Here is a 22,672-nt window from a genome sequence, read left to right as displayed (position 1 = left end):
AAGTGAAAAAGCAAGCAAGCGTGATACTGGAGGAAACAACAGTTAGTTACCCTTCTTGAGCAAAGTGCAAATATTGCAAACAAACTTGTAGAAACATATTCATATCAATATATTCAAAGAATATTTCTTCATATTTTATATGAAACTGCTGTAGTGCTAGCCAATTATATGTTGTCCTTCTATAAAGATTCATACAATCAGGTTTTCACTTGAGCACTACATTTGCGTATTTGGTTTGCGTGGCAAGGTTTTGATAATGAAGGTGCCACAGGACTAGCTTCTGTGAGAAGCTGCTGGAAGCTTCCCCTGTGTTCAATAGAGCCAACACTACCCAGCTCCAAGAGGGACCCACTACTGGCCAAGGTTGAGCCTATCAGTGACGGTGGTAGCACCTCTGGGATAACACATTTAAGCAGCAAAAAGATCAATCAATCAATCAATCAATCCACACAATAAATTGCAGCTGAAGAGAGGAGTGAGACTATGTGAGAGAAACAACTGCAGACACCCAGGTCAGTGCAGAAGGAGGACAGGAGGTGCTCCAGGTGCCAGAGCAGAGATCCCCCTGCACCCCATGGTGAAGACCACGGTGAGGCAGGCTGTCCCCCTGCAGCCCATGGAGGTCCATGGTGGAGCAGATACCCACCTGAGCAGTGGAGGACCCCACAGCAGAGCAGGATGATGTGCCCAAAGGAGGCTGTGACCTGTGGGAAGCCCATGCTGGAGCAGGCTCCTGGTAGGACCTGTGGCCCCATGGGGAGAGAAGCCCAGTCTGGAGCAGCTTTGCTGCTGGGAATTGTGACCCCATGAGAGACCCACACTGCAGCAGTCTGTTCCTGAAGAACTGCAGCCTGTGGGAGGGACTCATATGGGAGAAGTTTGTGGTGGACTGTCGCCCATGGGAGGGACCCCACACTAGAGCAGGGGAAGAGTGTGAAGAGTTCTCCCCCTGAGGAGGAAAGAGTGGCAGAGATAACCCATTCCCTGTCCCCTTGTGCTTCTCAGAGGGAGCAGGCAGAGAATTTGGGAGTAAAGTTGAGCCTGGGAAGAAGAGAGGGGTGGGGGAAAGGTGTTTTTTCAGTTCTGGTTTTATTTTCTCGTTATTCTCCTCTGATTTGAGTGGTGATAAATTACACTAATTTCCCCAAGTCTGTTTTACCCATGATGGTACTTGGTGAAGTGATCTTTCCCTGTTCTTATTTCAACCAATGAGCTTTGTGTTATATTTTCCCTCCCCTGTCCAGTTGAGGAGGGGAGTGATAGAGTGGCTTTGGTGGGCACTTGGTTTCCAGCCAGGGTCCAGCCACCACAGTTTGAAAAAAATTCCCTACCATTTAAAGCAGTGCAGCGCATACTGACTAACAGCAAAGCGTCCCTTGACTCCTTACTAGAGATCTTGAAGAGACACAATGTTGAAATAGGGTATGTTCACTAGGACACCTATGGTTAAATGTAATATGACAAAGATGAAGTTAATATTTTAATACTAAACCATCCACACTCCAGTAGTCTACCTTTATTAGGCAATACTTTTCTTTCCATATATAAAAAATTAGCTGAGAAAGAGGCTCCCTTTTTTTAAAACAAACAAACAAAAATATCAAGAAACTCTCTTCTTGTCAGCAGCAAATCTAAAAGCTATTCAAAAGCACAGTAAAATTTCCACTTGACAGACAGAAATAGTGTCATTTGTTACATGACCATTCAGAATTAACTAACACAACTCAGATTTTGAACATTGAGCATCGAATTCTTACAGGGCAATCCATGCTTCAGTTAAAAAGACTCAAAACCTATGGGAAAAAAAAATGGAGACATTGCCAGAAAGGGCTGTTTGGTCACTGAGGCTGGAATTAGTCTCAGCTACCTTTAGGTATCAGTGTAGCAGTTCATATCTGACCTAGTCACCACAGGTGTTTTTTATACTTTTTCTTAGGTCTTCACCATTCATCTGGTTTATTATACATGTTTACTTTACAATAAGATGAACTGTGCCCTAGACTTAATTACTGTGATTTTCTCTCACACCAAGAAGAGCCAGTGAAATTAGTGTCAATCTGTATGCCTATTAGCTGGTCAAAGAAATTCCACCTAGGGTCTCAATGAATATTATCTTTTATAACCTCAGCCCTTCTCTCCTTCATATATTTAATACCAAAAAAAAAAGTACAGATGAACAGTCTAAGCAGTTCAGTAGATTTCATTCTGTTAAAACACCCCCTGCATTTGAAGCTGTCCTCTATCTCACTAATGGCATAAGACCTCCTGCATAGTCTGCAGCACAGCACCACTCCCTACCTATCTACAGACCAGCCAGCTCCAGTGTAAGCTGGTGTTAAGGCAACAGATCTGCATTAGCTTTTACTCCCAGTATCTGCAGACTATTGAGTCATCCCACAGAAGCACAGTTAAAGGTTGCAAGGGTGACAAAATGCACTATAGAATTATTAGAAAAAGCCATTTACATGAATACAACACAGTATGTAACAGGGTATGAAGTACACTTTAAAAGAATAAAACAACTCTCAAAATAAAAACTCCGAATTTGTTATGTATTTCAACAGAAAGACATAAAGAAACCATTTAAAATGCAAGAGAAAGAGCTTTGCACTTCAATCAGGTCCCATCAATGATGTTTTTTAATTTTAATTGCACTGAAAATACATTTTATAACACTAATAAATGTTACATAAATTCAATATGATTTGCTTGATGGTAAACCACTGCAAACATATTAAAGCAATGCGCTAGAAGAATTTGGAGATTTAGATAAGTCTTACTCCTTTCAATTTTAGTTCTTTTCTTTGCGCTTATTTTTTTCTTACAGTTTCTTAGTTCTCATTTTTACAAGAAGACAAAAAGGATAATAGAAAAAATGCTGGATGAACTACCAGGCTCAAGGGCTTGTGGTCACCAGCATGAAGTTGGAGGCCACTCACTAGTGGAGTCTTCCAGGAATTGATACTGGTATCAGTGTTGTTTAAAGACCCAGATAATGGGACAGAGCACATGCTTTGGCAAGTTTGCTGATGATAAAAAATCAGGAGTGCCTGGTACACCAGATGGGTGTGCTGCCATTCAGAGGAACCTGGACAGGCTATGAAATTGGGGCAATGAGAATCTCTTGAAGTTCAATGAAGGGAAATGCAAAAGTCCCACAGCTGGGAAGCAATAAACTTATATGACAGTCTGGGCTGGGGGCTTACAATCTGGAAAGCAGCTTTGCTTTTGTCCTGGAGGACACCAGTTGAAACAAGCCAGCAATGTGTATAAATACCTGATGGGGTCAGAGGCAGGGAATAAAAAAGACAGAGCCCGAGACTCTTTTTCAGTTGTGCACAGCAATAGGACAAGACACAACAGGAATAAACTGAAATACAAGAGATTGGACTTAAATACAAGAAAAACTTCTTCATTCTTCTTTACTCTGAGGGTGGCCAAGCACTAGAATAGGTTGCCCAGTAAAAGTTGTGAAGATATTCAAAACTCAACTGAAAGATGCTGAAACTCCTGCTCTAGCTGACTCTGCCCTGACCTGTAGGGGTGGCCCTGTCATCTCCAGATGTCCCTTTTGAGGTCCCTTCACAGAACCTCAAACATTCTGTGATCCTGTGGTATTTGTGGCTGTCAAACTCCAACACATCTTCCTGAACCTTTCCATTTCATGCCATCTTCCTTTCTTAATCCCTCAAAGTTTACCCTGACTTACCACATCATTTCCAATTTCTTTCTCCATCCTGCCCTCCTTTTTCATTCCAAGACACTGCCAGACTGACTACTCACTCCCACTCTGCCTGCTCACCATTTCAGAATTAGCCCGGCTTGACCGAAATTGTTATTTCAAAAGCAAGTTTCATCTGCTGACCAGAATTATCCTACCACTTTTTAGATAAAAAGATAAGGGTGGTGGTGGTGCTGTAAGACTGGAAAGGGATAGCGTAACTAAAATATTCCAACAGTGAAGAATTTTAGTATGTGTAGTGAAAGAAAAATAAAACCTACGCTTTCTTCCATGCTATCACCCACACATATGCTCAGTACCTGAAAAACCCCACCTTTTCTTCTAATCCGTCCTTCAGTGTTTTAATTTCCTGCGATACCTTTAACACTCGAATATGTTTATGCTACTGCTCTTTTAAAACACCTGCCTATTACATTAATAATGTCTATCTCCCTAAGTCATCTCTCATCTTGTGTGTAGACTGTAAGCTCCTTAGGACAGGTGACGTATTTTGTTCTCTGACAGCACAGGGGTCTCTTAGCTGTTAAGACTGTACTAATGATAGATGATCTTGTCCGTGCCTTGGCCCAGATACACACTTTTTCTGTTCACATTTTTATCTGTTTTTGAGAGCTGTTTGTTGCATCTAAGTACATAGGATTTAAGACATTTATAACATTCAGAAGCAACATTAAAGACTTTGCCATAGTGATGGCTCCCAATGGCATGTCCCCACCCCAGAAACGTCTATTGCTTCTTCTCTATCGATAGAAAATTATCTAACTCATGCTGAACTCATAAATAAGTAAAAATAGCAAATCCTCAAGACCTAATTTGTGGTAATGCGGTCATGGAGAGTCCTTTTTAACTTCAAATAGCTTTGGAAAAGATCAATATTTAGACATATGCAACAACTATAGGGATATAATTTTACATGGATATAATCTTGGACACTCACTCTAGATTCAAAAAATCCAAGTGCAGGAAAATGACTCTACTGGACAGGACATACAGTTAGGATGATAGAACACAGTCTAACTAAATATATTTTAAAAGGTGTTCCCAAAGTATCTGTTCTTATAGCCACGGTGAAAGTATGAAGCACCTTTATGAAGAAAATATACCTTGGCAGAAAGGAGGGGCAATTTGTAAAGTTGTCAAGGACATTTAACAATTTTATGTCAGGCAATATGTATGCATATGTTAATACATGGGGAAAAGAGGATTTTTTTATTGTCACCCATGAACTGGAGGAATCAACAAATACTGAAATCTGGCTCATATACTGCCATAAAGTGGGCTCGTCTTTGGAATGGTCACTTTCTGGTTTTCTGTCTGGAGTGACTACAGGATTCACATAATAAATGGTAAATACTGATCAAACAAGGCTGTCAAGTAATAGAACTGGTAACAAAGTTCCCACTTGTTGATAATGGCATTGCCCATTACGTGGCTGCCAGCATAACTCTTCATGAAATTTCTTCATTCCCTCAAAGATTTCTCAAGTTCAAGCCTAATAATAATGGTTTGTTTAAAGGGGTAAAAAAAAGTAGACACTTTCACAAAATGAGCAAAATGACCCTGTATTTTATGTTTTCTCCTTAACACACAGTTTAACCACTAGGAATCCTTTATGAAATGTTTTAGGGAGTTTGCTTACATTGTGGGTTGCACAGTCTCCATTATTTATTGCAATAACACATGCTGGCACCACGTCTAATAAAGCAGTTCCCGAATAAGCAACATAACAAATTGTTGCTTTAGATCTGGAATCAGTTTGTATACTGTGTGGTCTTTTTCATAATCTTCACTGCATAGCACTGCAGATTTCCTGATGACATTTTGTTTACTGGAGCTGCTAACAGTACACAGGACCAGTGAACTGAAGTCCTGACCAATGTGCTGTGACTGACATGTAATTCACCATTTACCCGTTGTTGTACATGATATATTGGAGGTAATATGAGCATGACCCTATCCTCAGTGTATTTGGGATCAACCATTAATCTTCAGCAGAGAGCTTTAAAATACTGTAGAAAAAGTTTTTGTTCCAAATGATCACAATTGCAGGGGCTTAGTAACAGAACTTATTTCTAGTTATGAAAGACTAATGAATGAATTATATTCGTTAGTACAACCATTTCCTCAGAACTGCATGTTACTATCAGAATATTTGACTTTTACAGCAGTCCTTTACAAATGTGCAAATTCACACAATGCAGTATGTTCTGATGTTATCATGACTTTCAGAAATCATTTTGCCCTCAAAAGTTCCATTAAGTAAATATAAGACACAGAACAACTGGAAAGGAAAGAAAACACAATTTATGAAATTTTTAATTTGTCAAGTTTAACAGAGAATTTCACCCTTTTGGCTACCCAAAATTTTCTTTTCTTCTTCTTCTCCCCCCCCCCCCCCCCGCATACATTCTTGATTCTACAAAGGGTAGTTTACAACAAGGATGCTATTCTACTGCCAGTGTTACATCAATGCTGACCTGTAATAGCTGTATTTGGATAGAACTGGCGGCCTTTCTTTGAATGCCATTAGTTGAATAGGGCTTGAATAGGGCTTTTGACAGCAGTTGAATATGGTGCTCAGGATTTTGTGAAATTGTCAGATTTTGGGCTGTTCATCAATTAACATCATTATGTGTCTTTTAGAATGCCATTAAGGTCAGTACTTCCAATATACAATACATGTATATACATATATGTATACACACATTCTGTGAAACTAATTCAGAAAGTCACAAACAATGTGTAAACCTGAGGAAACTCCAGCACAGGGCATTGCTTTTGTATGCAACTACATTTCTGATGCTTTCTTACTTATGCCGATATAAAAACTGATTTGTACTACTGACCTTGGATACAAGACAGTTCATATATCTTGTCAGGCATCTAACTCAAAGCCTGACGGAAGGACTCCAACTGGTTTTAAAGCACCTTGGAAAATCCTTCAAACTTACACAGCATAAGATAAAGCTTTTGAATAATACATTTTAAAGCTTTAAAATATCTCTTTTTACTTCAGTTATTTTCTCCAACCACTAGATCATATTTTCTAAACAATAAATCATTTTTTCCATACATCGTCCCCCTTTCTGTTCTGAACATGCCAACAGGTAACAGCAGGAGAAACTTTTAAACCTATCTGTATGTTTAGAAACACATATATTTTCATAAATAACTTCTGGCATTGCGCCTATTCTCTCAAGCTTAATTTCTTTCATTATAGAAACAAAAGTATTCAGAGTACTTTCTTGTTGTTTTATTTCTTGCGGGGGCGGGGGGGGGGAGGGAGGCGGTAACAAACACAAAAATAATGTAATGATTGTTTCTTACAGCCATCCCATTATAATTAGGATATAAACCTCCATAAAAACATTTGCTGTCTATAATAAAGGGCTATAACAAAGATATAGATAAAGAGAGATACAGACATAGAGGTATCTGTCTACAACAAATATAGGACAGATGTATCTTAGGGAAGGTACTACACATGTCTGCAAGGTACTTTTCTGTTATACTATAATTGGTTAGCGTACATCCATTTACAATGCTAAACTTACTGCATCAGAAGTGCTTCAAAAAGAGCAGTTTTCAGCATCAGTAGAAAGCCGTCTGATGTCTCACAGCTTTGGCTTTTTTGCCGTGGCTGGTTTTGGCTTGTTTGGGGAAGGGGGATTGATTATGACTAAATATGCAGACTGCATCCCTTCACACACAAGAGCAGTCATACCTTGTGAGATACTAGACCACCCGTCAGTGAACTTACAACCTTCCTTCAAAATTTCCAGTACAATAGCCACTTACTTAAAATGCAAGCTTAATCAGCTCCTGTTGACTTTGCCAAATATTTACATAGATTTTATTTGCAAAGGAGTACCTTTTACCCACACAATAATTTAAAGAATATTATTTCAGTCTGAAGACTCGTTTAAGCAGAATAACTGGCATCAATAGCACTTACCTGATCATGAGGAATAGAGATTATACAGCTATTTCCCAGCTCAAAACCATGCAATAGCCATTTGAAAAAAATAATGCAATGTTTGAAATTTATGAAAATTAGGTTTTTACTAACAACGGTTTTGTAAGAGGCTTCTAGACACAAGTAGTACAATTTGCTACATTGTTTGTGGTTAAAATAAATGTGCCATATGTAATTATTTATATAGAGACACTGTATATAGACTAGGAGGTTTAGATCAGTTGATATGTAATAGTTCAGCCACTATAAAAATTAATCAAGTCATGAGAATTGCATTCTGTCCTAGAAGAATGACAAGCCTCTTTTCACTAAGGGAAGTCAGTTACATGACTATCATACTCTCACCAGCCTATTGAAAAGACTAAAAGAAATCAATATCACACAGGAGGATGGATTGAGCATGAATCAATGGGGCAAGCACATAACTAAACAGACATGGAATTAAACAAGAAAAAAACAACCAAAAAACCAAAACCAAACAAAACCAACAAAGATTGTCGCTTAACCTGTTTTGTCAGAGCTGGTATTGATGGTATTGGTAGTGATGGAAGTGAAGGTAGTCTTTGCGCTGTCCTTGGTAGTAACAGATTTCTGCTTATTTTTCATGGCTTCCAGTGCTTTGAGCTTCTTGGCATGTTTAGTGCCTTTGTAGTGGGCCGCAGCCTGGCTCTACAAAGGAGAACAAAATGAACCATGCAATCAGGCTCATTTCTAAACTGGCATTCTCTGTATTAGTACAAATACAGACTACCTTTCAATAATGGGTACCATTCACATTATCCAAGTAGTGACCAAACAGATTGTACTTAGAATGATGCTTGGAAAACAATGGAAAAAATACTCAAGCAACCCCAGTTTGAAAAATACAGTATATTACTGTATATAAGTATATTACTTTCAGACCAAAATAAGATTGGTTTAGTCTACCATGCTACCATTAGTTTTCCTATCAAGACTTTTTTTACTTTCACATTAAAAAAAATTAATTCTCAGGCAATGGGGAGGAAGGCACTCTCCTCCCAGTAGCTCTGCACTTTTCTAGTCTTTACTTCAATCTAGAGATTTTGTCAAAGATTCCTTCAAAGAACTATTTACTATTAACAGTGGTATCAGGAACTTCTCAGCAAAGACTGACACTAAAAAACAAACAAACAAACAAACAAACCCCAAACCAAAACCAAAGCCCAAATAAAAGAAAGCAAAACACAACAAACTCTCTTCAAAGCCCATCATCAAATGTTTAACTGAATGTGAGGCAGACATGTAATTAGCTGGCTTTCTTAATAAAAAAAGGATTACGTTTGTCCACCTACTTTAAAAGGTAGAGTTTGAAATTCAAAGCCAGGAGCATCTTTTCCAAGGAGAAAGTTCACACAAATCCTGTCACAATCCAAAATATATTTTGGCTACTTGATATCATTAAGCTAAAATAGATTTGTATGTGCATTGTTATTAAGATTTATGTATTACACTGAAGGTATCTTCATTATTCTAGGAGTTAACACCAACTTTTGTTCACTTAATTTATGTGGCAAATATATTTTAAGAATAGTATTTGAAGTATAAGATTAACCCTTATACAAAACCCATTGGAACTAGTAAGAATAGTCAGAGTTTATTTTCTAAGTATTTAAACTGTTATAAGAATGTTAACTTATTAGCTGGAAGACTATCTGGAAAATTCCTTATATTTTTATTGCTGCACTTCGAACTTTATCAAAAGCAAATCCTTTGTTACTTGAAAGAGAATTATTAAGACTCTAGAAAAATAGTTAAAACTTAGCTACTGCAGAACTGAACAAATGAAAAGCAACTATGCTGGGTCAGCCCAAGGACCCACAAAGGTCAGCATTTTGTTTCTGGCATGAAACAACAGCAGATATTTAGAACATAAAGAAAGGTAAATGCTTTCTATTGTGGAATCAGAAGAAGAAAAAACCATTTATTTAATCCAGAGGCTACAAACTCAAAGGTTCAAAGGGATAAAATGACACAGTCACTCAACTCACTAAGCCACTCCTGCAGGTAGAATAACGCTGCGTTATCTGGCACTGTTAGTCACTAGCCCTTTATTTAATATTAGTTAACGTATTGAATTTTGGGGAGAGAGGAAGTTCTAATGAATATCACAATAACAGTATTGTATTAATTAATCTTGAGATTTAGGACTTTCAGTTTTCATGAAAAGTCACGATTCCTTCCAGATGCCCGAGACTGAGAATCTCAATGTGAGCCTCTCAAGTTAAGAAATAAGTGAGAGACCTTGTCTAAACCAATAAACACATGTAAGTGTACGTGTATACATGCATACATATACACACATGATACGCTCTTGTATATTGGGATGCATCATTCAGTTTGGTTGAAAAGCCAGTTTCTCTATACCTACAATAATGTAAATATTGTATTAGGTACCCTTATTGAAAGAACACTGGACAGTGAAGTTATTAATTAGAAACAACTTGAACAGAAACAGCACAATCATGCACCTTTTACAATTCCCAACACATGACATTGAGACATACTGTAAGCCAAATACAAACAGTCAAGAGATGTTAATTACTGTTAAACTGAAAGACCAGAGTCATTACAATGATGCATTAAAAATGACATTATACAGTTCAACCTCATGTCACTATCACGTCAACTATCTTTACAGTTTCTAGTCAAATTTAATTACCAGTCAGCTCCAGATTCTAACTGCACTTGTTTTGCCTAACTAACAGTGTCAGTTTTCAAAAAACAGAAAGGTAGTCAGAACATGGTGCTTAATACTGAATTATGAACGTTGATATTAGTTTGATACACAGCTCAACTTTCTTCACAGAATTGTTGGCACAGCACCCCAGGTTTATGTCTCCTGCATCCATGGTTCTCTTCCCACTAAATTCTGACAACTACAGCTCCACAAACCTCAACTCAAGCAGAGTGTTGGATGCATAAGGCATATACAAGGGCCTATATAGTAACTGGTGACCTTTTCAGTGTTCTGAAATGCATGAATAAAATTGCTCCAAAGTAGAACGGCTGCTACACAGAGTTGTCCATTACTCACTGCCCACAGAGCACTGCCAGTTTACCCAGCCTCTACTTGAAGAAGATCTTTATGCCTTTTTTATTTCAAAGTTTAAATCTCCATCCTCTATGGGGACATGAAGCCATCTGAGCTTGTTTCAATATAACTGTAGCTGGCATGTTAATAGTAGCTCTATGTGAGAGAAGACAGATTGCTCCTAAGCATTTAAACAGCTCCAAATCAGCTTATGCTGAACTTTTACAACTGAACTGGAACCCCCCAAAAAAGAAAAAAGGTCTGTCATTATCTCTCCTTGCAGGAGTAAGATGTAGGAAATGGAAAAATATCCATAAATATCTTTTTCAGCACAGCAACATAAAATATGGTACCTCACTGAATCATTTCTTACAGCCATAAGAGAACTAAAATAATTCTCATTGCTTAAATGGCATTTACTTGCAGCTTATAAAACTCATTACTTATATGGTATTTACTTGTAGGTTAAATACAAAAATAAGATAGAACATAAAATGCAATTATTCCCAACTTTCATGAAGAATTAAGAAGTCTTGAGAGAGAGCAGAAGAGTGAAAGACAAGTCAGTCCTGCTTTTTGGTGCCAACCATGATGCTTAACTGAGTGAAGAGACTGTACCCCTTCAGAAAGGTGAGAAAGGGTCTCCTAGAACACTTCAGAATTCAACAGTTGCAAAACCCAAGAAGAAGATATATAAATGTTTTTATACTACCTTACCAATTTGTGCTCAAACAAGTTAGGAGCAGAGGTTACAGGTGAAACCCTACATCTACAGAAGCTGATGGGAATCAAGGGAAGATTTCCCTTTCCATGTTTTGTAAAGGGGTATTGACTTTTGTAATTGCTCGTCTTGACAGAAGCCAGTCCCCTTTGAGAAACAACTGTTTGATCTAAAATCAGAATTAAGGACAATCCTAGAGGAAAAATTCCCTATTACTACAGAAGACTTTGTAATCAAACAGCTACCCTAAAGCCCCTCTAATATTAAATGCTGTTTCTTTATGTGATTCCTAAAGAACACATTAAAAGAACACATTAAGAAAGAGCTTACTTTCTTCTTCCATCATAGTTTCTAAGTTTGCTTCTCACATCATAGTTTCCATATTTGATACACAAAATTTTAACCCTAGCACTGTGAAGGCAAGTCACTGTCAGCTAACATGTGACCCAGTCAGTGATAAAGCACGAGAAATATGATGAATAATGCTGGTGCAAAATTACAGTGAACTTTAAGAAACTATATCCATTCTTGATGTCTGACAACAAAGTAAAAGTAGATTATCGCTTCATACCTGAAGTTGAAAACTCAAGGATCCTAAAGTAAATTTTGAGGGCTCTGATCCTGCAAATTACATGTAGACAAACTTTGGTCTATGGGAAGTACTTCAAGGAAATGGCAAGACGTCTAAATAACAAATCACTTTTCAATGTAATTTGTAATGAAGTCCTGCCTATTTAAGCAGTACAAGTCAGTTTAAGCATCTCTTTTGCAAAGCAAGTAACTTCCTCTGGTTCCATGTATCAATCCTGAATAATTAGGGACCTTTCTAATCCTTAGATTTTGTAACCTTCCCAAATTGTTGGAATACAAAAATGCATTTATCTATTTAAACATTTATTTTATATATATATATGTTATAAACACACAGACACACACATAACATAAAAGAATAAAAGAAACCTAAATGCAGGTGTGAGCAGTTAGAAATAACAGTCATTGTGTCATAACTCAGCTGTATTTTCTTTGCTTAAGTGCAATGTTGTACCACAATTACCATAAGGACATCATACTACCAAGCAAATAGCAATGTGTAAAATCTGATGAGAAAGATGAAATATTTTAAACAATCCAGACAGTATTCTCTTACAATTACAGTCATCATATATACATGGAAGTCCTCAAAATAAGTTTGTCTGCCTGACTAATGTACTTCAGTGAATCATATGTCTTCCCACTTATGTTCTTTTGGCATTGGTCCAACAAAAACATTGTGCCTAATTTTGTGCACTGAAACAAAAAGGAGTCTCCTCCTACTCTCAGAGTTTTTAATTTAGCAGCATTGCATCTTCTATTCTTTTCATAACCTTCCTGGTCCACCTCATATTACGAATCTTCTTACAGATTGTTTTCCTGTCCCAGTCATTCCTTCTAGGCAATACCTTCATAATAAAAGCCAGCCCAAAGAAAAGAACTTTTTTAAAAAAACTGTAGCAAACATGTCCCACTGATCCTTCCTCACAAAAGTTCAGTTCAGCTATCCTGCATTATGTCTTTCTCATTTCACAATGCATTTTGAAAGACGTTCATTGTGGAGAGTACTGAGCTCCAAGCTGCCACATGGGCAATTAGCAGCAAGGCTGCAGTCTGTCTGCACCTTTAGGAAGCCCCAAACAAGGGCTGAGAGTGCTGAAAAGCCCTTTTTGTCTATCTGAGATTTCAGTAGATCATGTCATGTCTTTGTTTTTATCAGCTATTGGATGGTACATTATTCCCAATATAATAGTAGCAATTTTGGCTAATACATGAGCAACTGATGTCACAATCCTCCAGAGTAAGGAGCTCTAGAACAAGAAGTGTTTCCCAGTTTGAACAAATACTGCCAGTGAGCTGGGCACACATGGAAAGCAGTCATAAACAACTGCATAAGCCAGAGGGCTTCTGTCCTTGGTGAAGTGAGGGAAATCCTGCAATGTCTATGCTACACATTGTCTTAATCTCCTAGAACAGAATATTTCCCTAAAGTTGAGCTGTCAATAAATACTTCAAATATAATTTTACAGATGTTCTCAGCACACAAGAAAGTGACAAATAAGACATTTTTATATTTGCAATAAGCACCATATTTTTTTCTAATAACTCCAAAGCCTGGCCGCTCAGTGATGACAGCACTGCTCAGGGAAGGCTGCAGTATGCAGCTAAGATATCTGTATACTAATAGGTATGTGCTATTTACATAACCTGAGCTGATCTCTATGGAACTTCTCTAGTAAGTAAACTGGAGAAGTTTACAGAGAGAAAGTTTAATAGCCTTGAGATGCCCAACAGTTGGTTCTGCATAGGGCAGGTCTTTTACTGTGAGCCACACCTGATAAAACAACGAAAGGGTTGTGCAGTATTTTGCTCCGAGATGTATCCACTCTACTCAGAAGGTAAGGTTTTATTTGAGGCTATTTTAAATTTTTAAAAATAAGTTCTTATAAGGCCTACTGTTTTGTTTGCCCAGTGAGTACACACAGGAAATTCAGGACTATGTACAAGTCCTATGCTTACTTTTCTAGAAAACAGAGGAACTCCATGGACTTCAGCAGAGCTTCACAGCGCAAGAGACAAAGAAGCTAGAGCACCTGTGCAAGCCTTTGGAGGAGATTAAGTGAAGACACAGAATGTAATTTTTAAAGGCGATGTCAACATGATGACATGTTTCATATTGAACAAGAAGAGTATCCTGATTTCTGCCTGATACATACAAACTCAATCCGAAGTCAATTACAGAGCAGATAAATGTTGCCTGTTGTCATTTCTTCCTTCTGCTAGGCTTATCTTTATCTTCTGAATTGTGTCATTTCAATTTTTTGTGCACTCTATCATCACTACCACTCTATAATACAGAGCCAGAGATCTAATTACATTATATACTCAGATGTAACTGTGGTATAAAACACCAAGGACGCATGTAATATAACTTCTTCCAGATATGCTCTGAGAAGGCTTTTGCCCCCTAAACTATGACTGATCAATTTGTCCCTTTCCCTAGAGTCAAATATACAATAACAGTGTAAGTACCAAAAATGACCTTTCTGTAGAAAAGAAAGCATTTCTCCATTGTTATGGCAGAATAAAATAAATGTCCCAGCATGTTAATTCCCAGGTATTTAATTCTCTCTTTCCATGGAAAGAAAAACTTTCTGTTCCTTCTTCATAAAGCATTTATTCAATACACTCATGAATGTGCCCTGAGACTCAAGGATCAAAGCGAATGGGTGCTTTCTGAGCGCACTAGTTCCTTTGCATTAACAAAGCTGCTCCATCCCACTCCCTGTGCTTGGGCTCCTTCCAGAGCCATTTATATAATGGTGAGGGACTGCACTGACGAGAGTCTGAATCCCATTGTGAGATATTGCCATTGACCCCATTCTTATGGTAAAACCATCCATCCTACAGTAAAATCAAATATTTTCATTATGGAAAGGAAAAGCTATTTTATCTTGGTCAGGTGCAGAAGGTAAAAATACCCTATTTAATATTGCTTGTCCCATAACAGAGTATTTTTATGCCCATGCATCTGCTTGGCTGCCACTTGGCTGTAGGCTGCCACTGAGCGTGGTATTAGATGAAATGATCTAAGCAAGATACAGAAAACTGCACTTCACACTGCATTCCAAGTAGACATACACAGCATCAAAATATATATACTGAAGGGAACATAGCTCAAGTAATCTATCTTTTCCCATACCTGCCATTTTTCTTTTAAGGCCATCAGGCCTTCATGCAGCACGACTAAAGTTCATTGTATGCTGAAATTCTATAAACAGACTATTTGCTTTACCATCTGTTTTATCCTTTTTATTATTAAGGCAGATCAGTTTAAGACAAGGTTATCAAGTTCCGGTCTCTGAAAGTTTTTACATTCTGACTTCCAGAGTAATAATGGTTGCTTTTGGGGAAGTTTTTTTGATGAGGAGATGAAACATGCTTTTCTAACTGGTATAATCAATGAAATTTACTTTAACATTTAATCTCATTTTTACTCTATTAAATGGCAGCATAATTTATTTTACCCATGGTAAATATTATTGTAGTCAGAGTTTCAAGATAATTTTAAACTCAATTGTGGGATTTTTTTTTCATTCAGATTAACCAAGTGATTAATCTCAGATTAATTTTAGAATGAGATAGAAGAAGGTTGATCTATACACAGTGCTATGTGCTACACATGATAAACTAAACCATGTATTAATTCAGCTTAGTAAATATAACATACATGCTTCCAGTTTTGAATTTGGAACTTATATATTTGGAACTGAGACCTTTAGCAATTATATATGCCAATATAATTTTGTAGAAATGTACCCCACTAGCTGTAGAAACATACACACATATTTTATTGTGTTAACTAACACATTTTGAATAGTATGTCAATAATGGCAATCCTAAAAGTGGAAGCTGACCTATAATCTCTCTACGAAGCAACAAAGAAAATAAGCTCAATATGGTTGTGATTTAATTAATAATCAGTTTAATAATATAAATGTAATAAAATGTTCTGGTTATACACAAATGATGTTTACTTAAAAACAACGGATGGTGTTGAATTTAAAATTACTGTTTTAAAGACAGTAATTTCCTGAATAATGTTGAAAAGTTCAGTCTTTTCTGGTGTCATAGCCATCATTTTTTTGAATCTGTTTGTCACCACTCTCAACAGCCAATGGGAGCCAAGGGTGTACACATACACTTACCTGCCCAGAGCATCAGTTCATCTAGAAATGTTATACTGACTGAGCATAAAACACTTGATACCCTCTGCATCCGGCCTGTGAACTGATAACTAATGGAAGTTGAGTGTGTAGGCTTAGCGTAGCTCCTCATGAGTGTTTCCACCTGCTTTCTGTTTCCAAGGAAACCATTTTTGTCTGTTTACATTCATAATAGCAATCTCATTGAATTCTGAGTTTCAGATTTTTTTGACTGAATCAAAGCATCAGGGAAGAATAGTGGTGAGACACAAAGATACTACAAGAAATTCTACAGAAAACAGGAAAAGCTTAAAAAGTGCATAATTCAATTCCTAATAATTCAGTACTATTTGAACTTCATATTTGAAATTACAAACAAGTTAATACAACTTGTATGTACAAAATCACAAGAGAGTACATGGAGATATTTTCACTAAGCACAGTCTTAATAGTTTTGTTGGAATTACTGTTTTTAATACTATAGTTACTAGAACTTTTCCAAATTTCAAGTTTGTCTTCAGAAAAATGTTGATTAGACTTTCTGATTCTTTTACTCATATATAGTTACACAATTTTTCATTTTGGATTTTCATTTTATATTTCAATAGTTATTTTAATATACATGTTTCCTTTGTCCTTTATATCAGCTCCTACCCACAAGTAGAAATTCAAAACCAACAAATAAGAAACATAAATACTCAAATTTTCTGATTCCACCTCTGTTTTTTGTGGACTCGGCTACAGTCAGGTACTTCCCAGGTTATATCTCCAGCCTTCTTGTAGAAAGCTGTAAATATGTGTAAAATATTATGTGAACTTTTCTACTGTGAAGAGTTTTCACAGCTGCACAAACACTGATAATTTAGGGCTGGGACTAAGATGGGAGAGTTTACAGATTCTTTCATTCTCCTCATATTCCAAGAGGAATCCAAGCCTTCCACATGCAGAAACATCCATGGAGAGGCAATGTGTTTTCTTGAAATAAAAGAACTCTCAGCCCACTAGTTCCTGGATCATTTAGAGAAATTTGATATCTCTACAAGAGTCCTATGTCAGTGGTTTGTTTAAAAAGTCCTGCTGTAGGTTCATCCACAGGACTTCTCTCTTTGGGAGGAAAGACATGTTATGTGAAAAAGAGAGAGGAAGAAACAAAAGTAAAATGAATAAATGCTTCTTCCTGCTTCAAAAATGAAAGTAAACTATGTTTTATTTAAGGAAATAATATTAATAGAAAATAAGTGCCTAAGTCATGATAAAAATTAGTGTCACACCATGGAAGTAAATTTGCCTTAAAAACTGGTTTTATGTAAATAATTAGCCAGTAAGAAAATATTTTGAGAACACCAATCAAAATATCCAGAAGGAACAAAGGTTTGTGAGGCACAGGAAAACCTGAAGATCAGACAGTCTACATTACAGTAGTATTTACCCCTTTACATAATTTTGCTCCTTTTGCCTCACTTTCAATCATTGCTGGGTGACTCTGTGAATACATTCTGAGCCTCGCTGACGTTCACAAGATGCTGTGTATACCTACAAGGTTTGTGTCAGCACACAAGTTCTACCAACTATTGCAGGGTCAGAGCCTTAGTACTTAGAACAGCCTCCTTTAGATATGCATAGTACACACAGACCGACTTGTGATGCAAGTTAATTATAAAATCAATTGTTTGTTCTTAAAGTAATACGTATATGTGGATAGATTAATTTGTTCCAAAAGTTGTGCAGACTGACAAATGGGGTTTATTTACTAACACTTGTAGGTTGTCATACTATCATCAATACAGAAGGCAACAATATCTTCCAATACAAAGCTGACAGGTCAGCATCTTTCACTCCTTTAAGCTATCTGTTAAATTCTATGCAAGAAGCCATGGTTAGGGATACAAAGTAGTACAAAAAAACTTAATGAGAATGTTCTGACATTACGTATTCTTTATACTATCATTATATTTTGTCTGTTTCCTACAACCTTCATTCCCTTTACCTTGCATTACACTGAAATCTGAAATTTTTTTCCACTGACCCAAACCAAATACTTACTGAAGCTGTAAGAAATTGGTCGCAATTCTACGAATCTTACTGGATAAGAGTAGCCCCTCCAAAATCAACAGGGCATTTTATATGCTGAAGTGCTATAGGACAAGCACCTAGGAGATGCTCTATATTTCAGGTTCAGTCACATGGGCTTTCACGTTTCTCATCTCCTTTAGTCAAGTACAGGTTATCAGGTCAAAAATCTGAAATAGCTATATGAAACTGTATGGTGTACAATATAAAAAAGAAAGTAAAACTAGACAGGTATAAGAGCCCTTTCTGATTTTAAAATCATAGAACCATAGAATGGTTTGGGTTGCAAAGGATCTTAAAGGTCATCTAGTTCCAACCTCCCTTCCATAGGCAGGGACACCTTCCACTAGACCAGGTTGCTCAAAGCCCCATCCAACCTGGCCTTGGATACTTCCAAAGATAGGGCATCCATAGCTTCTCTGGGGAGCTTGTTCCCATGCCTCACCACCCTCACAGTAAACAATTTCTTCCTAATAGCTAATCTAAATCTACTCTCTTTTTGTTTAAAACCATTACCCCTTCTCCTATCGCTACATTATCGCTTTTAATAAGTCCCTCTCCAGCTTTCTTGTATGCCCCTTTTAGCTACTGGAAGGGTCTGCTATAAGGTCTCCCTGAAGCCTTCTCTTCTCCAGGCTGAACAACCCCAACTCTTTCAGCCTGTCTTCATAAGCTAAGACATCTTTTCATGTTTCAGATTTGTTTGGACCGGGATTATTGAACAAGTGAAAACTGCAAATTTAATGCTGAGACTCCAAAATCCTTGGACCAGGAAAATCCCTTTATACCTATTCACAATATTTATGAACACATTTATACTTATTTATTGCTTTTTATTGTTTTTATGCTGTTCTTTTGTTATTGCTTAGTGCTGATTCCCATCAATCTATAGTAACTATGGTTCAAGGGAAAGGAAAAACCCCTCAAACTTCTCACACCCCAGAATTAAGAATTAAAGAGATATGATATATGTATAGTAGTAAAATTAAGTCAGTAACATTTACACAGTTTTCCATTCACGTTCATCAAATGTTGGAATGCTACTGAAGTGATTAAGATGCACTGTAGTTTAGTAAGAGAATGTTGATTTAACCTTGCAGGCACAATCTTAGCACCCAAAGAAATGCTGACTTAATTCACACAACAGTTGTGTGAAAGGAAAGACTTTTTCCTTTTGTTTCTTTTTTCTAAAATTTTAGCCATAGACACTTGATGAGATTACTAACCAAGGAGAGATTATACTATCAGAACTAACGAGGTATTAAAATACTTCAATGAACAATGAAGAACAGTCAATATTCCTCTTCCTTCTATCCTTTAAAAATAATTCATTTAACAGCTGTCATTTCCACAAGCAGACGTATAAAAGTATACTGTTCTTAAACAGACTGAAGTCCCTTTCAAAGTTTTGTATTGAGATGTAAGTTCAAAACAAAGCATTCTTCTGTAGCTTTCTGAAGAAAAAGAAAATGTCAGGGGAGAAACACTGCAAGTTTTCACATAACATTTGTGGTAAAACAGATCTCCTGAAAAAACCTGCACATGGGACATGCAAATATGGCACGAGACCAAGTACGGCTAACAAAAAGCTAACACGTCTACCCTGGTCCCTACAGAATGACCTCTGGAAAACTGGTTTCTGTAAAAAGTTGTAGAGATTTCTTAATCCTCTTTGAACAAAATGAAAATAAGAATCTTTAACTTCATGTCCAATGATGAACTGAAATTATGATTATCTCTCAGATTATATCTATGTTGTCTTACTGCTGTGCTAGTTCTTAGTATGTCTCAGTATGCTTTGCAGCACCCCAGTAGGACAGAGGACATCCTACAGAAAACTTCTAGCTAAATGAAGAGAGAACTCTTACTAAGGAAATCTCCAAGTAGTTTTATAAGCTGGTGTTGTACATTTGGGGTTTATGGACAATTTTTTGGGCACAATGTGTTTCAGGATGCTTTCCAGAGCTCAACCATCACTAAGTACAGGTGAAGCAGCAATATAGGACAGCTATGCTTTTTATGTTCATAACCTTATGACTTTTAAAACTGAATCCTAAAAGCATTTACTGTACTATATTATGTTTAACACTACTATTAGATCACATAAACCAGTAAGTGCTTTTTTGCTTGGGTATGTATTAACAATTTACTTTTTGCAGACAAGTGCACAAATATGATTAGCTTTTGCAAATTGCTCCTTATTCTGTTACTGGTAAGTAATTTTTATATTATTGCAGTGTAAACAGATGCTATTTTCCACTATATATTCAGCAGTAATGAGCTAATTCAATGTGTTAAAAACAACAAAAGATCTTCAAGAATGAGCTATTTGCTTCAATAGTCCAAGCTCCATTGAAATCTATGTTGAAATCATCCAAGATAGGAAGTTAGCAAATTACTTTAGAAGCCCTGTTGCAAAAGAACTTTCTTTAGTTCATTTATTCAAATCCTGAATATGTTCTGCTACCTTCCTAACATGCATATTACTGACCAACTTCTTGCATATTGATTTGGAAGTGTTTCGTTTTTTTTTTTTTTTCTAAGCATAGCTAATATACTTCATTACTTTTCGTATAAAGAAACGACATTTTGGCAGGAGCTTTACAACTGTTTCAATATTCACTCCTATGAATTCATTATACACCAAAATCTAGAAACAATGAACCATGCTGTTTTCATTGCCTTTTGGAAATTGCAATGACCTCCTTACCGAGATAAAAAAAAAAACAAAAAAGAAAGAAAAATTAGCAAACATGTTATGTTTAGATTGTGTGGGTGAAATCCTGGTGCCATTTAAGTCAACAGAAATGTTGACATTTATTTCACCCTGGACTGGAGATTGAAAGCAAATGCGATGCTCCACCTGGACCCAATGGAAAGGATTTAAAGATGGATGGACAGCCTTTGGCTGAGCCAAAACATACAGCATCACAGAAACACACCAGCTGAGTAAAAACCACCATGCTTCCACTACAGAAATGTGTTATATGCCACTTAGAATATGCTATTTATCTACCGTCACTATAGCATTTGTTTGGGTAAGTCTGCACTGTCTTGGTGTGTGCTAAGTACTCAGCTGCTACTGGTATGTCATACAGACATACACTCTATAAATATTAACAAAATGAAAATTGAGAACACCCAGAACAATTCAGCTCAAATGGAAATGACTTGGTTTGTTTCTCTGCTCTTCCTTTACTAGTTTCTACTTAACACTGCTGGAGACAACCATGCCATTTGAAGGATCTGCACAGAAATATCTAACAATCAATCTATCTATCTATCTGTATCTGTGGCTACAGACACAGCACAGGCAACCTGACATTTCACCAGAAATACTGTATTAGACGGAAATGCTTCCAGTGTTGAGTACGCTTGAGATATATATATATATATATATACACAGCAGACATCCAGCTATAAAGCTAACAAAGACTCTCACATTTTTGTCAGAGACATATAAGCCATTGTCCTGCTTTTTTTACTGGGTTGCAAATAATCTCTGCAGCAGTTTATGGACAGGTATAAAGCCACAGCATATATCAGAAACAGTACATAATGATATCTAGGGAATAAAACATAAGAAGGCAGCTGATAACCCTGAGAACTCTCAGTCTCGGCTGAATCCGTGTGACTATCTTTCCATTTTAGAGTAATTTCCTCTTTTTGATCCTGGAGCCAAATTACATCCGCGTCTATCCCATAATAAAAATAAACCCAAAATGTAATAAAAATAGAATAACTCAATTTATCTCCCAAATACAGTGTTTTACATTATAAATAATTTCAAAAATGACAGTTACTCCACCATGAATGATTCTTAGAGAGACCAAAAGAACAAGGACCCTACCTTAAAAGAACGTTAAGGGTGCAAGTTCAAAAAATGGATATGGAAGGGTAATAGCAGGCGAGAAATGTGATTGTAAAAGCAAGTACTTGCAGGTGTAGGTTGCTATGATCTATCAGATGATAATTATTGCCAGTGAATCACGTAAGTCTGCTTGGGACAAACTAACTTGCCTGAGATAAATTAACTTTCCCAGGGCATCTTCCTGGCTTTCAGATTCAGCAGGGCCCCAATGCCTACAGCCGTGTCACGTCTGTGCCCGACACGCCATTCTCCTCAGAAAGTGAGGCCTCTGCTCCCAGCTCTGGCTGAAGTGCCCCCATGTGCCACCTACTTTACCAGTCAAATCACAAAGTGCAGAAATGATCACCGCTTAATGATTTACTGAGTAACAGGGATTTTGAACTGTACAGCACTGTGACTGTACCCCCAGAGAAGGGGTGAGAGCAGGATCTCAGGTACTATCCAGAGCCCTACTGATGACAGTGAACTCTGAGGAGTGACTCTCCAACAAGACCCTGAAGGCCA

At 37.1% G+C, this 22,672-nt stretch overlaps 1 protein-coding gene across 5 annotated transcripts in view; it reads right to left on the bottom strand.

Annotated features, from left to right (window-relative positions):
* The window catches only part of ZNF385D (zinc finger protein 385D), a 472,992-nt gene that overhangs the window by 59,428 nt on the left and 390,892 nt on the right, over positions 1–22,672 (bottom strand). For all 5 annotated transcript variants that reach the window (XM_080385045.1, XM_080385043.1, XM_080385044.1 and 2 more), the window contains one exon: positions 8,225–8,387. In XM_080385045.1, the coding sequence (XP_080241171.1) occupies positions 8,225–8,387 (163 nt within the window). The remainder of the gene's footprint in view (positions 1–8,224; positions 8,388–22,672) is intronic.

This window comes from Falco punctatus (genome assembly GCF_963210335.1).
Source record: "Falco punctatus genome assembly, chromosome: 4".
Classification (NCBI taxonomy): Eukaryota; Metazoa; Chordata; class Aves; order Falconiformes; family Falconidae; genus Falco; species Falco punctatus.
The sequence above is the reverse complement of the archived record's forward strand: the minus strand, read 5'-3'. Positions and strand labels throughout refer to the sequence as shown.